Below are 13,142 nucleotides of genomic sequence, written 5' to 3'. Positions count from 1 at the left end.
TGTTGAACTGGAGACAGTTCACCTCCCAATGACTTCATAAATATCTGCTTCAATTACCTTTGGTAAATGAAATAACCAAACAATCATTCATTTTCTGTATGATTGCTGAATTATAGCTGTAAATCTAATCTGAAAAGTTTTCAAAATAAATCACTTTAAAAATGTATAGTGTGTACCTTCTAAAAATAAAACCTACATCTATCTCTGAGTTGTGAAGAATATGTATTAAGATTATAACAACCAACAAGAATGCACTTTTATGTAGAAATCCATGATTAAATCGAGTCTTCCTGACTAGTGATTTAAATCGAATCGACCCCGACTATAGTGACTGAAATGCATGTCTGATATTTGCTATATTTAGTCCTGGACCTAGATCCAGAGACCAGTTTAGGATGGCGATTGTTAAGGTCTAATGCTTCACAAGCTACCAGACCCACAAGCAAATGTTTTATATCAGTGGAAATATACAATGTCAATATTCAAATGCCAAACATTAAGCTCTAGTGGTTAGTGAGGTAACACATGGGGGACACAGTTACAAAAGTGCTTAGTTGGAAGATCAGTACAAATGATTTTCCATCACTGATTGTGGACTTGAGAAAAAAAAATATCAACCCTTGCTCCCCGAAATGTATATTTTGTGGTCCCACCAGGTTCCACAAAAGCTTCAATAAGACAAAACTGTGGGTGGTAAATTATAGTAAATTATCATTAGCTTATATTTAAAGAAGGAAAAAACACATTAGTGAATGTTCTATATGTTTACTAGAATTTAAAATGAAAGTTTGTCCATAAAATGGAATTAGCACAATGGCTTAAGCATCCCTTCTGACAATGTAGAGAAAATGTGTGTCAATTTATTAATTGCTTTTTGTTTTGTAAAATATCATTTATGAGCGTGGATTAAAATCATCTTTTTTGTAGCAGGAATGGACTACATCTCAGAAACTGTAACAGGGACACCAAGGGGGCATCAACATTGAATACGCCTACCCTGGTGGGTCAGTGGGGTTGCTACCAGCAGAGTCACTGACTTGGGTTGAAGCAAGGAAAATCCTCAGCAGAAGATAATAGAAAAAGGAATCTCAGCCTGCTTTTGAGACACAAAATCTAAAGCAAGGAGAGCCATTCCACCTCCAGAAACAGAAGCTATAGCTGAAGGAGTATGGGAAAAGAGGGGCTTGGCCCTTCTTCCCCAAGGACATTGACCAAACACATTCAGGAATGGTGAGGATGGTGGTTGGAGAGGAAGAGAAGTTGAAGAGTTTAAACTTATGTAACTCTCCTGTGCTATCAGTAAAGCATGTGTGTTTAAGAACTTTCTTTGCAATGTTAGGATTTCTTGCTCTATCTGCCACACATCCTCAAGAGTTAAACTATAAACCTTACTGCTCAATGGGTGGAGTTCTTGGGAAGCATTCAAGGCAACTGGGGAGGTTCAGGAGGTCAGAATACAGGTTTCAGGGATTACGACAGTTGGACTGGGGAGTCCCACATCCCAAGGAGAGGTGGCAGATAGAGATCCAAAGGTTGGGTCCAGTTACAACTATCTGGTGACATTCCCTTTAATTATAATCCAGTTATTTTTACTTATTTTTAAAAGGAATTTATTGTATTAAATTGTGTACATTCATCCCACGAGTCTATGGGGGTTTTATTTTTTTGTAACTTATAAAGTGCCCCTCATTAGAGATACAGACACTTCGTAAGACATTGCAGCATATTTTTCTCTAAGTCAAGCTGAACTGTGGGTTAGTTCCTAACAAAAATGGAGAATATCAACACAATATACTAATAAGAATATGATACAGTTGCATGAAGTATTTTCATCCTTTTCCTTACTGCTGCTGATACTTATCTTCAGTGGTTACTTTCACACAGAGCTGGCAGGGTCTGCATATGTGCACTGAGCATTGCCTCAAACAAATGCAGGCAAGGACAATCTTCTTGTGACCCAGATCACACCTGTTGACCAATCAGCAGTAGTATTCGTGCTGCCCTGAAGAGAAATTCAGTTCAGCTGTCCTGAATGCCATGGTTTAAAGGACTATATGCTTCACAAAAAGGAGACCGAGAAAGATTCACAGAGAAAAATAAAGGCCTTCTTAACGGCCCAGTAAGGCCCATGCTCTAGATTTAGTGATCCAACCTGGTAGCTCCCCATTCACACTCAGCTCTTGCCTACACTTGGGAACATCCGAGATTCAGCAGGAGACAGTTTATATGTATACAGGATTCATTACAAGATGAAGGTGCAAATAAACCATGAAGCTGTCAAACATTCAATAGCAAGATGTAGAAAATTATGTATAAAGTAAATAGGCTTTCTGTATAAAAAACTCTCTTTAGAAGTATTCATTACAGACTCGGTGGAAGGCTGCAACTTCCAATGATGCAATGCATTTAAAGTTAGTAAAAACTTTGGGAAAAAAACTCTCCAGCCTCTTGTTTGAGACTATTCTGAATCTGAAGTATGTGAAGAAAATACATTCACATCTCAGAACTGAATAGAATTTAGGCAATTCATTCTCAATTCTGTGCCCAGATCTTTATCCATACAATAGCCATTAATGCTGGTCATGTAAAGTTTTATTAATAGAATTGAAAATATAATCCTTTTAAAAATAAAATAGGCAAATACTTGCATAATTGACCATGTCAAATCACAGATGGCAACATTACTATTCAATTAGGAAAAAAAAACACTACTCTTGAGTTTCTGAAGCATAGAAAACTGAACCAGCAATAGTTTCAGCAGCTTTTAGTCATTTCCTCCTAGTTTTACTTCAGATGGACATATTCACAGCCTAGAATAACACAGTGCCAAAATACTAGCGATACCCACTCCATGAATGCTTCTGATAGGGAAAGAAGCGTAGGTACTTTTGCAAATCAGAGCCTAGGTCACCTAGAAGCATAGGTCCCTTTGACTTTGAATACTTCCGTTGCCAAGTGACTTGAGTGCATTTGAAAATCCCATTGTTAGCTGAAGTGTTATCATACAATTCAGCATCTTTCATATACTGGCTAGATACTGCAACAAGTACATTATATATTGAGTTCTCCTTTCTCATTCAGTACATAGCTCATATTTTACCCCTTAATTTAAATAGTGCCTTTAACCATAAGTGATTCTAAAGTGCTTTATAAACTATACTAAATACCTCCAAAGTACAAAGAAGCAAAAGAGACTGACAGCGTGCATGTGGGGCAAAAAGTGGGTTTTTGGTCAAGGACACCAGCATGCCATGGCATGTCTAGCAAGATAAGATGTACTGACAGAGGCACATGAGGAAGCTTACTAAACATTTGCATGCACTAGCCCTTGCTCAATTTGGCATCATTAAACTCTCACTAATAAAACAAATACAACCAAAATAAAAATTGTGCTGTTTGCTGAAGTGTGGCAAGTTCGATTACACTGCAGGAGTTTGTCTGGTCTGAATTCCCAGAGTGACGAACAAAACATCCAGGTCATCGTACAGAAAATGCAAAATTCAGCCAAGTCCACAGGATGCAACAAACCCGCATCAATCACAACACATACAGCTTTTTTTCAAATTAATGTTGCTATATTAATGGTGGTGGTTGCATCACTATTATTCCATAAGACAACCTAAAACTTTTACTTTGAGATAAAACTTATTATTTACATAAACCATAAAGAAAGGTAGCCTCACTTTCATTTTTGTAGCCTGATTAATGGTATCCTACAACACTTTTATCCATTTAAATACTACATGTGCTCATCACCTTTTGAAGACTCCTTACATTTTGACCTATTGCTGCTCATGGTAAATATGTTGTGCTATAGCTTTCATTCAACAGCTTTTAATATACCATGAGCTGAACGTGCTTTACAGAAACCTCTCTCCTGTGGCACTATAATCTCTCCATTATAGGTTCCCTCTTAATTCCCTTTTCTTCCTCCACTCAAAAAAAAAAAATCTGATTTGACATCAAATTTTGGGGTAAGGACAAGTGAACTCAGAAGTTCCAAGTGTCCGTTTAGTTCCACCAAGTTACAGATAAAGATCCAGACTAATGAAACCCCTGGGGTAGGCAAAATTGGTCTGAATATCTTGCAAGAACAGGTCTTTCACATAAAACCCCGTAACTTCTAAACAATTCAGAACCTCAAAAAAAGGTTTAAAGCAGCTTGGTTCTAAAAAGAATGAAAGTACCAGTGGGAAGGGTCTTTATTTTATCAGAAATGGGTCATCCATTCTTGATTATGAGCTCAACTAACTCCATAAGATGATGCAAAATGTCCCAGCAGAAATGCAGCTGGAGCACATCTTCATCTTCCAAAGTGGGAAGCGGGGTTGTTTCCTGTACACATATTAACCCAGAGGCTCAGATCCTACATCCACACTAGTGTTAGCAGTGGTGGATTCTTACCATTTTAAATCATAATTCTCAGGGTATTTGGTGTTATTCTTGAATACTCAACTCCTGGAGCATGTGACTGTGACAACTTCAGCTTTCTTTTAAAAGTAAATTTCTAGCCCACATGGTTACTGAAAAAAGCTTGATTACACAAACCCTAAAGACATAAAGGCCCGAAGGCAAAGAAACCAAAATTCATTATTTTTTAGATATCATGATTTTGGGGGGCTTCACTCATGATTTTTGAATGCTTGGGGTTGGCAAGAACTAGGTTACAAAGAACTATGGGGTTGGGTGCTAAAGATGCAAGAAGGATTAAGAGGAAAGAACAAGGGGACATCCAACGAAATAGACAAAATTATTCATCTATTTTATTAATCAGTAATTAAACTTAACCACCCAGTGCATAAAAACCTATGAAATGTATGGTCACAAAATGGAATAACCTGGCCATGAGTAAAGTTTCTTCCATCCTTCAGTGGTCACTTTGATCCTGAAGCATGGGGTTTATATCCCTTATACATTTTTGTCCATTCAGATATAGCTGGAGATGTTTACAATAGCTATGTAAATGTCAAATCCTTTTCTGAATCCTCATTGATATTTGGTGGCAATATATTCCATAGATTAATTATGCACTGAGAAAAATTTTAAATTATCCATCTATTTTTATCAGTTTTTAGTTTATCTATTTTGTTGGATGTCCTTCTGTTTTATGACAAAGGATAAATAGAGGACTCAATTTTCTCATTTTCATTCTCATTCATCATTTTATATATTTCTATTACAGTAAACAATGTTATATGATAAGCATATGAAGACTGCCAAGACAAACAGAAAATTTAGGAAATACCATAACCAGGATTGCTCATGCAACATTAATTCTGCCACTTTGTGCATACACATGAGGATACAATCTCTCGGTAGGGACTTAAAATATATCAGCCAGTTTTCCTTTATGCCCTATTTTGTTGCCAAGCTAAAATAATTCTAATATATTAAAGGCACAATTTTCCTTTATAGAAGCTTTGTTAGTTTTGCCATGTTATACTATTTTAAAAACTTAAATTAATATATTTAGTAATTTCTGCTAAATTTCCTGGCATTAAAATAAGGCTTATTGGTCTGTAATTGCAAAGAGTACCCCAACACATTTTAAAATATAGGTGTAGCATTTGTTATTATTCTATTCTCTGATATAGTAACTGATTTTAGTGAGAGATTATATGGCAGGATTTATTAGTGACTCATCCATGGTCTACACTACAGAGTTAGATTGACATAAACTGCCTTACTTCAACCTAACTCTGTAAACATCTACACTAAAATGGAGCTCCCACTGATGTAACTTGCCTATTACATTGACTTAATAACTCAACCTCCGCGAGAGGCGTAGTGCTTCAGCTGATGTAGTCAGGTCAAAGCAGTGTAACTGTAGACACTGCCCTGCTTACACTGACTGTTGCTGCCTTTCAGAAATCATCCCACAATGCCCCACGCTGGCAGTTAAGTCGGTGTGAGTGCTCCTAGTGAGGACACGCACTGCCAACACAAGGAACATAGTATGGACGTGTAAAACTGATTCGATTACTGTGGTGGTGATGCATCCACATAACTTAGGTCGACTTCATTTTGTAGCGTAGACTTTCCTTCAGCCTCTTCATTAAGTCCTTCAGAACTCTTGGCTGAATATCAACAGGTCCTGATGATTTACCACTCTTTATGGTGTAAAACAAGGAGGTGCAGAAGCAAACTGACAGTCTAGTCACTGACTATATCTCATCTTTATTAACTGAAAAGAGTATGCCTGATGTTGGTACTGCCTCATCATTCTCTGTGGTGAAGAATGATACAAAGTAGTCATTTAGCTTCTCAGCAATGTCACTATGCTCCTTAAGAGCCCTACATAATCCCTGGAAGTCCACAGAATGCACAAATGCTATCACAAATTTCTTGTCTCTGATAAACAAAATAAATTCCGTTCTTAAATATATGTTCATGTTTTAGGTTATATGTTCTTTCAGATTCCCTGTTTGCCTTCTAATTACCATCTGGCATGCCCAAATATGGCTGCACTCATTGCTATTGTTCAGTGAACATTATTGATAAAACAACTTTAGGGGGAAGTTGAGTTATGTCCTTCTGAAATCCTCAATTACTTTTATTTGAGAAAATCTTTTGTATATACCACAATATATCACTGCTGTGCTAGTATTCTGGGCACATGCCAAAGAGCAGTGGAGGATGCTACACATCAGGACCAACACCATTCACATTAAAATAGCAGTCAATCATTGGAATCCTTGTAATCAGACACTGAAGATGGTTCTTCTTCAAAGAGCAGTTAACTTGCCAGAAGTATATGAGGAAAAATAACAAAGCAACTCTCCCCCCACCTGTTTCAGAGTAGCAGCCGTGTTAGTCTGTATCCACAAAAAGAAAAGAACAAGTCCTCCTTTTCTTCCCCCACCCCCCACACTGGTTTGTGTACATTATGTATATTTTATTTTTTATTCAAATTAATGCCAGTGGGGTGTTAGGCTGCAAACAGGTTCTACCACAGTTCTTTATTGTATAGACAGGACCAGCTAACCACATATATAAATTGGCTAGCCAGTCCTATCTTCCAGGTCTATGTATAAGAGAAGACATCTGCTATTCTCTCCCTGGCACCAGCAACTGAAGTATTACCAGATAAATGCCCAGATCTGATCCCAGTGCACTGAACTGCACACATTCCAGTAGTTATTTCATAGATTTCAAACCATCTGCATATTCCAAGAGCCACAAAGGAATAGTTTAATATTAAAGTCTCCCTCTGGTAAACAAAAACAGATGCCTTCAAGTACAGAATTTAGCAAAGTACGGTTTTGTTTTTAAAAAAACAAAACACAAAAACCAGAGATTATGAGGTGTTGCATCATATCAAAAATATCTGGCAAACTTAAAAATTCCAGATTAGCTGGAGGAAAGAAAGTAGGAAAGAAGAAGAAAAGGTAATAAATTCGAATATTTGAGGGGAGACTGTTATTTTGTTTATTGCTGTGCCAAATAGTGTGCCAGACGCTTTTGAGAATCATTCTGAATAACAAACTAGTAACGAATTTCTGTTTGTAAAATATTTTAGTATTTCAGAGTATGGATTTGCTGTGAATTATCACCAATGCCAAATAGTTTATAAAGAGAAGTCTTTCATTATAGAGTTCAAAGTAATCTTCAGCAGCACTATCCCTCCCACAGAAAAGCAAGTAGACCCTAGTAATATGGAATACTTCCAACAAATTATTAATCTGTTTTCCTCTTTGCAAGGCAACACTGCTGCTACTTTTTCATTAAAGATTCTAAAATATACAAGATATCACATTTATATAGCTGCTTTGATTCTGAAGATTCCAAAATGCCTTAACATATAAGCATTTTAAAGTATCAGCCTATCTTAAGAGCACTGACTTCATTCATCACTAAAATCCTACCACCATGTCAGCTGTTTCACAGCGCACTACAATACCACACACCAACAATGAACAGTTTAGGTCTAGAGGTGGCAAATAATATTGCATCTAATTAAAACTGCAGAGGGCCTTTCAGCAGACAGAGTAATCATCCAAAAAGGAATTTGAATAGAATACCATGATTTACTATTCTACATTTGCAAAAGCGCCAAGAAATATTTAATAACTGAAAGTTGAAAGGACCTCAGTTTCATATCTCATCAAAGAGATGGCACTCCCAGCAGCACAATTTCATCTACTAGGACACTGACCAAGATGACACAGAGGAGAGAGTGCCACCTAATGAATCACCAATAGTTTCTTGCAGCACCTTTGTCTTCCTCGGAGATTTCAAATAGGACCACTGATTGAGTCTAATTAACTTGCAATGCTGACAAAATCACAGCTGCAGGTATAACTGCAGTGATATGATGGGCTTGATTGTCTCCTCTATCACTGCAGATGGGATCCTTCGAGGCATTTGCCGCTCAAACACACATCCACAAACTCACCCTTGCAGAAGCCCCTCTTTCAGAATGCCATCAGGAGTTTTATAGGACTTCAGAGGGACACAATGGGGACAATTATTTAGAAACGTTTCAAGATCAACCTCCGTTTCCTGGCACACCTAAATTCCTCCTGTGGGAAATCTACATAGGACAGTACAATGTAACTTAGATATCTTTGTTAGACTAGCTACTGTAGCAATCCAACCTGTCAACCTAAGGTGCTGAAGATGAACCAAGTTTACTATTGGAGCTCCCAATCACTGTAAGGCAGTATGGGTCATTTGACTGCCAGCCCATTACTAGACTTTCAGAACAAGCCAAGTGGCATTTTAAGTAAAAATTAATAGGGAAAGGATTACAGACTGCACCACCCTCTCCAATCTTTCACTAGATTGTAGATTACAGGGAAATATTACCATATGCAGTAAAAGCTGTTTTATCAGGCATGTTAGGAGAATGGGAGGGTGCCAGTAAGTGAAAAATGCCAGTTACCTAAGAGGGAGGGAGTTTGGGTGCGGGAGAGGGTGTGGGGTTGGGGCGTGGGAGGGGGCTCTGGGAGGGAGTTTGAGTGTGGGAGGGGTCTCGGGGCAGGGGGTTGAGGCGTGGAAGAGGGCTGGGGATTCCAGATGTGTGGGGTGCTCACCTCAGGCAGCTCCCCACAAGCGGCGACCTGTCCCAGATGCTCCTAGGCAGAGGTGGGGCAGGTGGCTCTGTGTGCTGCCCCCACCCTGCCCCGAGTGCTGGCTCCACAGCTCCCATTGGCGGGGAATTGCAGCCAAAGGGACCCATTGGGGCAGCACCTACGGGCAGAGTTAGCGTGCAGAGCCACCTAGCCACTCCTCTGCCTAGGAGCAGCAGGCACAGGTCACCACTTGCGGCGAGCTGCCCGAGGCGAGTACCCCCTGGATCCTGCACCCTGGAATCCCTCCCACCCCCCAACCCCACACCCTCTCCCACACTTTGAACCCCTCATGGTGTTCCTCCACCTAGGAACAGCAAGGACATGTCATCGCTTCTGGGGAGCCACACGAAGCCTGGCAGGGAGCCTGCCGGCCCCACACCAACCAGACTTTTAACCAGACTTTCTAGGAAGATTAGAAATGCCGGTATACAGAATTTTCCGGTTGGTATAGGGATGGATAGCACAGCTTTTACTGTAAATGAAAGACCCAACACACCATATACATATAATAGACACACAGACACACACATCTTCCTCACACCACATTACCAACAATACATTTGGCAATATATTAACAATGGGGTTTGGGGGCAGAAGGGAATAGGATAATCCATTTTTGTTTTGATTGTTTACCCAAAACAGTTTCAATAGATTTACAGAAAAGTACATTCAAGGCCTGAAGCATTAACATCAGTGGCAGGCAACCTGCGGTCTGCACACAGCCCATCAGGGTAATCCGCTGGCGGGCCACGAGACAGTTTGTTTACATTGGCACAGCCGCCCGCAGCTCCCAGTGGCCGCAGTTCGCCGTTCCTGGCCAATGGGAGCTGCGGGAAGCAGCTGCCAGCACATCCCTGTGGCCCGCTCCACTTCCCGCAACGCCATTGACCGGGAACAGCGAACCGCAGCCACCGAGATGTGGGCGGCCATGCCAATGTAAACAAACTGTCTTGAGGCCTGCCAGCGAATTACTCTGATGGGCCATGTGCAGCCTGCAGGCTGCCCACCACTGATTAACAATATATTACTATACAGACAACAAGACAAAGTGTGTGTTTTTTTTTGTTTTTAGAATAAGAGTTCTGTCTGGTAGAATATCAGAGTGGTGGAATGGATGATCAGGTGGTCCTTAGAAGATTACTGAGACTTTCACCTCTAAGTCAGTCTATATCACTACGGACCAATAATCTTCGCCACCTACTGGCTGTCTGGCCATAACCTGTATGAAAGGAGTTTGTGGTCTTATTCCAGTTTCCTGCTGAACCATAGAAGAGACCTGTATGTGCATGATCAAATGCATGTTAATCGCAGATATGTCCTTCTGATTAAGATCAGTTTTACTAGAGACCAAAAAGTGATTACGGCATAAAAAAAGTAGCACCTTGATTAGCAATAATTTCTGGTTTTGGTACAAAACCAAGCAGGTGTGTCAATGACTTAATGGAGTTGAATACCACTTATTTTTAATTAACATTTTGGGTACAATTCAAATATGTCCTGGTCCACTCTAGTACTGAACTGCAGTTAAGGTCTGCACTTCTTTGGAGCACCTTACAGTAAGTTTGCAGTAAGGACTGAGCAACTAGAAACAGAAGCCAGCTAGCAAGATTACATAGGACTGGCATCTCACTGAAATACTAACCATTACTATAAAATTATCAAACTTTTTGATTTAATTAGAAACTGTTAAAAAAACCCAAGGGCTTGTACTTTCCATTTTTTTAAAAAAGACATATACAAAAGTTATATTGGACAAACATCCATAAGGAACCTCCTAACATTTTACAAATAAAATTGACTCCTCTCTACCCACTTATATCCCCATTCAACCTCTACAGGAAAAGGTTGGGAAAAAAACAGTAGGTCTAGCAGTATCTCCTGAAGTTCAACAAATTAGTTTGTCTAATTTTGCCACCAAATTGCTCCCATTCCCTCTTCAAACTGGGGCACTGTTTTTTTATAGGCCTTTATAAGCACCAAGTCACCTGGGTATTCAAGTTCTATCACCATATCCATGCTCTAGGCTGATTACCGTTGTCAAGGTATGACACAAGGGGAGACAGTTACAAATATTGAGAATTTACTAGGTCAAACACCACCTTAAATTTCTCTGGAAAACCAACTGAAAACCAGAGCAGATCATATACGGAAGCCATAGAAATATAATGCTTCTTCACAAAAAGAGAGCATTATACTTTTTAAATTGGTTCTTTGATTTAAAAAGTCACAGGTGTTTAGGTAAAATTTCACTCCAGTGGCCTTACTGTACCCAATTTAAAGGAATACTATATTCCTATTACTATTCCAGCATAACCTAGAGGCCCTAAAAGAGATTGTATAGTGCCTAGCACAACTGAGCTCCAAACAGAGAAGACCTGTCCCTTCTCCTAAGAACTTTTTTTTTGGGGGGGGTGGGGGGTGCGGTGAGTACAAAACTTAACACAATAATTGTGGCTTTCCTCCCACCCTAAAATTTCAAGTTATTTTGTAGTAAAACACTGGTGTTGGAAACTTAAAACAGCAGCAACATTTGGGTAATATATGAGAGCTAGAAAGTAAAACTCACTAATCTAATGTTATTGTCTAAGATGAATAAAATACAAAGAGCAAACACACAGCACCAATGGGTGAGAATTAAGTGGCATTTTTAAAAGCTACCCTTCTTAATGATCCTGAGATGTTTTTAACACAAGTAAAGGGATATTAAACAGCTGTTTTAAGATGATCGTTTCAAAAGTCATCTGAGCAGCACTGCCAGCTCAAGGAATCAAAAAGAGACACAATCTGCAAAAACAATCACAGTAGCATTGGTGTTCACATGCTTTTGTCAATAACTCCTGAGCCACTTCACCGCAAGTTGCACTAGCTGCCACAGACAAGGCTCTCTGACTGTTCAGAGTAAGCATGCAAAGCATTTTGTCACTGGACTGAGACGCTTTATTACCCCCTGGGTCCGTTTTCTGGACGGGAAAGGAAAGACAGAGCCAGGCAGCCGAGGACGGGCAGAGAGGCGTTACGTTTCCACCCGCTGAGGAGGGTTCGCACCATGGGTGCGGGGAGTCGGGGTGCGGGGACGCCGCCGCACCCCCCGGCTGGAAGTGGTTCCCATCACAGAACAGCGTTGGCCGTGGAGTTCAATGGCTCTCAGCAGCCTCACGACACAATCGGCTCCAGCGCCCCTGCTTCCTATCCCCGCAAAATCCTTTAGACGCGGGGGACCCACCCAGGGGCCGGGGCCTGACTTTTCACGCGGTGACTGACATTTCGGGGCAGCGGTTTCTCAACAGCCCGCAGAGAGGCCGGGGCCCGCAGGGAGGGCACTGACCAAAGCACAGTGACCGGGGCCGCGGGGGGGGGGGGGGGGGGGGGGGAGCCAGCCGAGCCACAACGTGTGCGACACACACACACCGCCCCGCCCCAGAGCTGGAGGGGGAAGGGCTCAGCTGTCACTGTCGCCTCTGGCGCGCGTGCGGGGCGAAGCGTCCCCGTCCCCGTCCCCGTCCCCCCCCCAGCGCCCGGCAGCTCCGAGCGCCCGGCAGCTCCGAGCGCCCGGCAACGCCCGCCCCCCACGGCTGCCCCTCCCCCTGCTCACCTAGGTAGTGTCTCCGCAGCAGACCGGGCTCCTCCAGCCCCAGGCTCCGCTTCCGCACGTCCCACAGCAGGTGAGGGCAGCACCCCCGGGACATGGCACCGCGGGGAGGGGAGGCTCAGACTCTCCGCCGGCGGCAGCCGCCCCCCACGCTCACCATGGAGACCCGGCCGCCCGCGCGGTGCTCGCTCGCTCGCGCACACACCCGCCCGCCCGCCGCCGAGGAACGAGCAACAGCGGCAGCTCCTCCGCTCCCCACCCCCATCGCACCCCGCCCCTGACTCCGCCCCTGCCCCGTTCACAGCGCTCGAGACTTACACCTATCGCGAGAACGTGGCCATTGGGCTGTGTGGATGCGGGCGGTGAAGTCAGACAAGCGGCCGTCTTGTATTTGGGCACACAAAGCCGCGGGCTCTTCCAACGTCTTTCATCAGCGACTGCCATCTTGGTCGGGGCACCGAAGCGTGAAGGCAGCCATG

The 13,142-nt window shown here is 42.0% G+C and overlaps 1 protein-coding gene across 5 annotated transcripts in view; it reads right to left on the bottom strand.

Annotated features, from left to right (window-relative positions):
• The window catches only part of DCAF6 (DDB1 and CUL4 associated factor 6), a 176,367-nt gene extending 163,447 nt beyond the window's left edge, over positions 1-12,920 (bottom strand). For 2 of the 5 annotated variants that reach the window (XM_048869730.2, XM_048869741.2), the window contains exon 1: positions 12,667-12,919. In XM_048869730.2, the coding sequence (XP_048725687.1) occupies positions 12,667-12,760 (94 nt within the window). In that variant the 5' untranslated portion in view covers positions 12,761-12,919. Of the gene's footprint in view, positions 1-12,666 lie in introns of all 5 variants that reach the window. The other 3 variants (XM_048869758.2, XM_048869750.2, XM_048869720.2) reach the window with 2 other exon arrangements.
• Between the last annotated feature and the right edge of the window lie 222 nt (positions 12,921-13,142).

The sequence above is a fragment of the Caretta caretta genome, chromosome 1 (genome assembly GCF_965140235.1).
Source record: "Caretta caretta isolate rCarCar2 chromosome 1, rCarCar1.hap1, whole genome shotgun sequence".
NCBI classification, from domain to species: Eukaryota; Metazoa; Chordata; order Testudines; family Cheloniidae; genus Caretta; species Caretta caretta.
The sequence above is the reverse complement of the archived record's forward strand: the minus strand, read 5'-3'. Positions and strand labels throughout refer to the sequence as shown.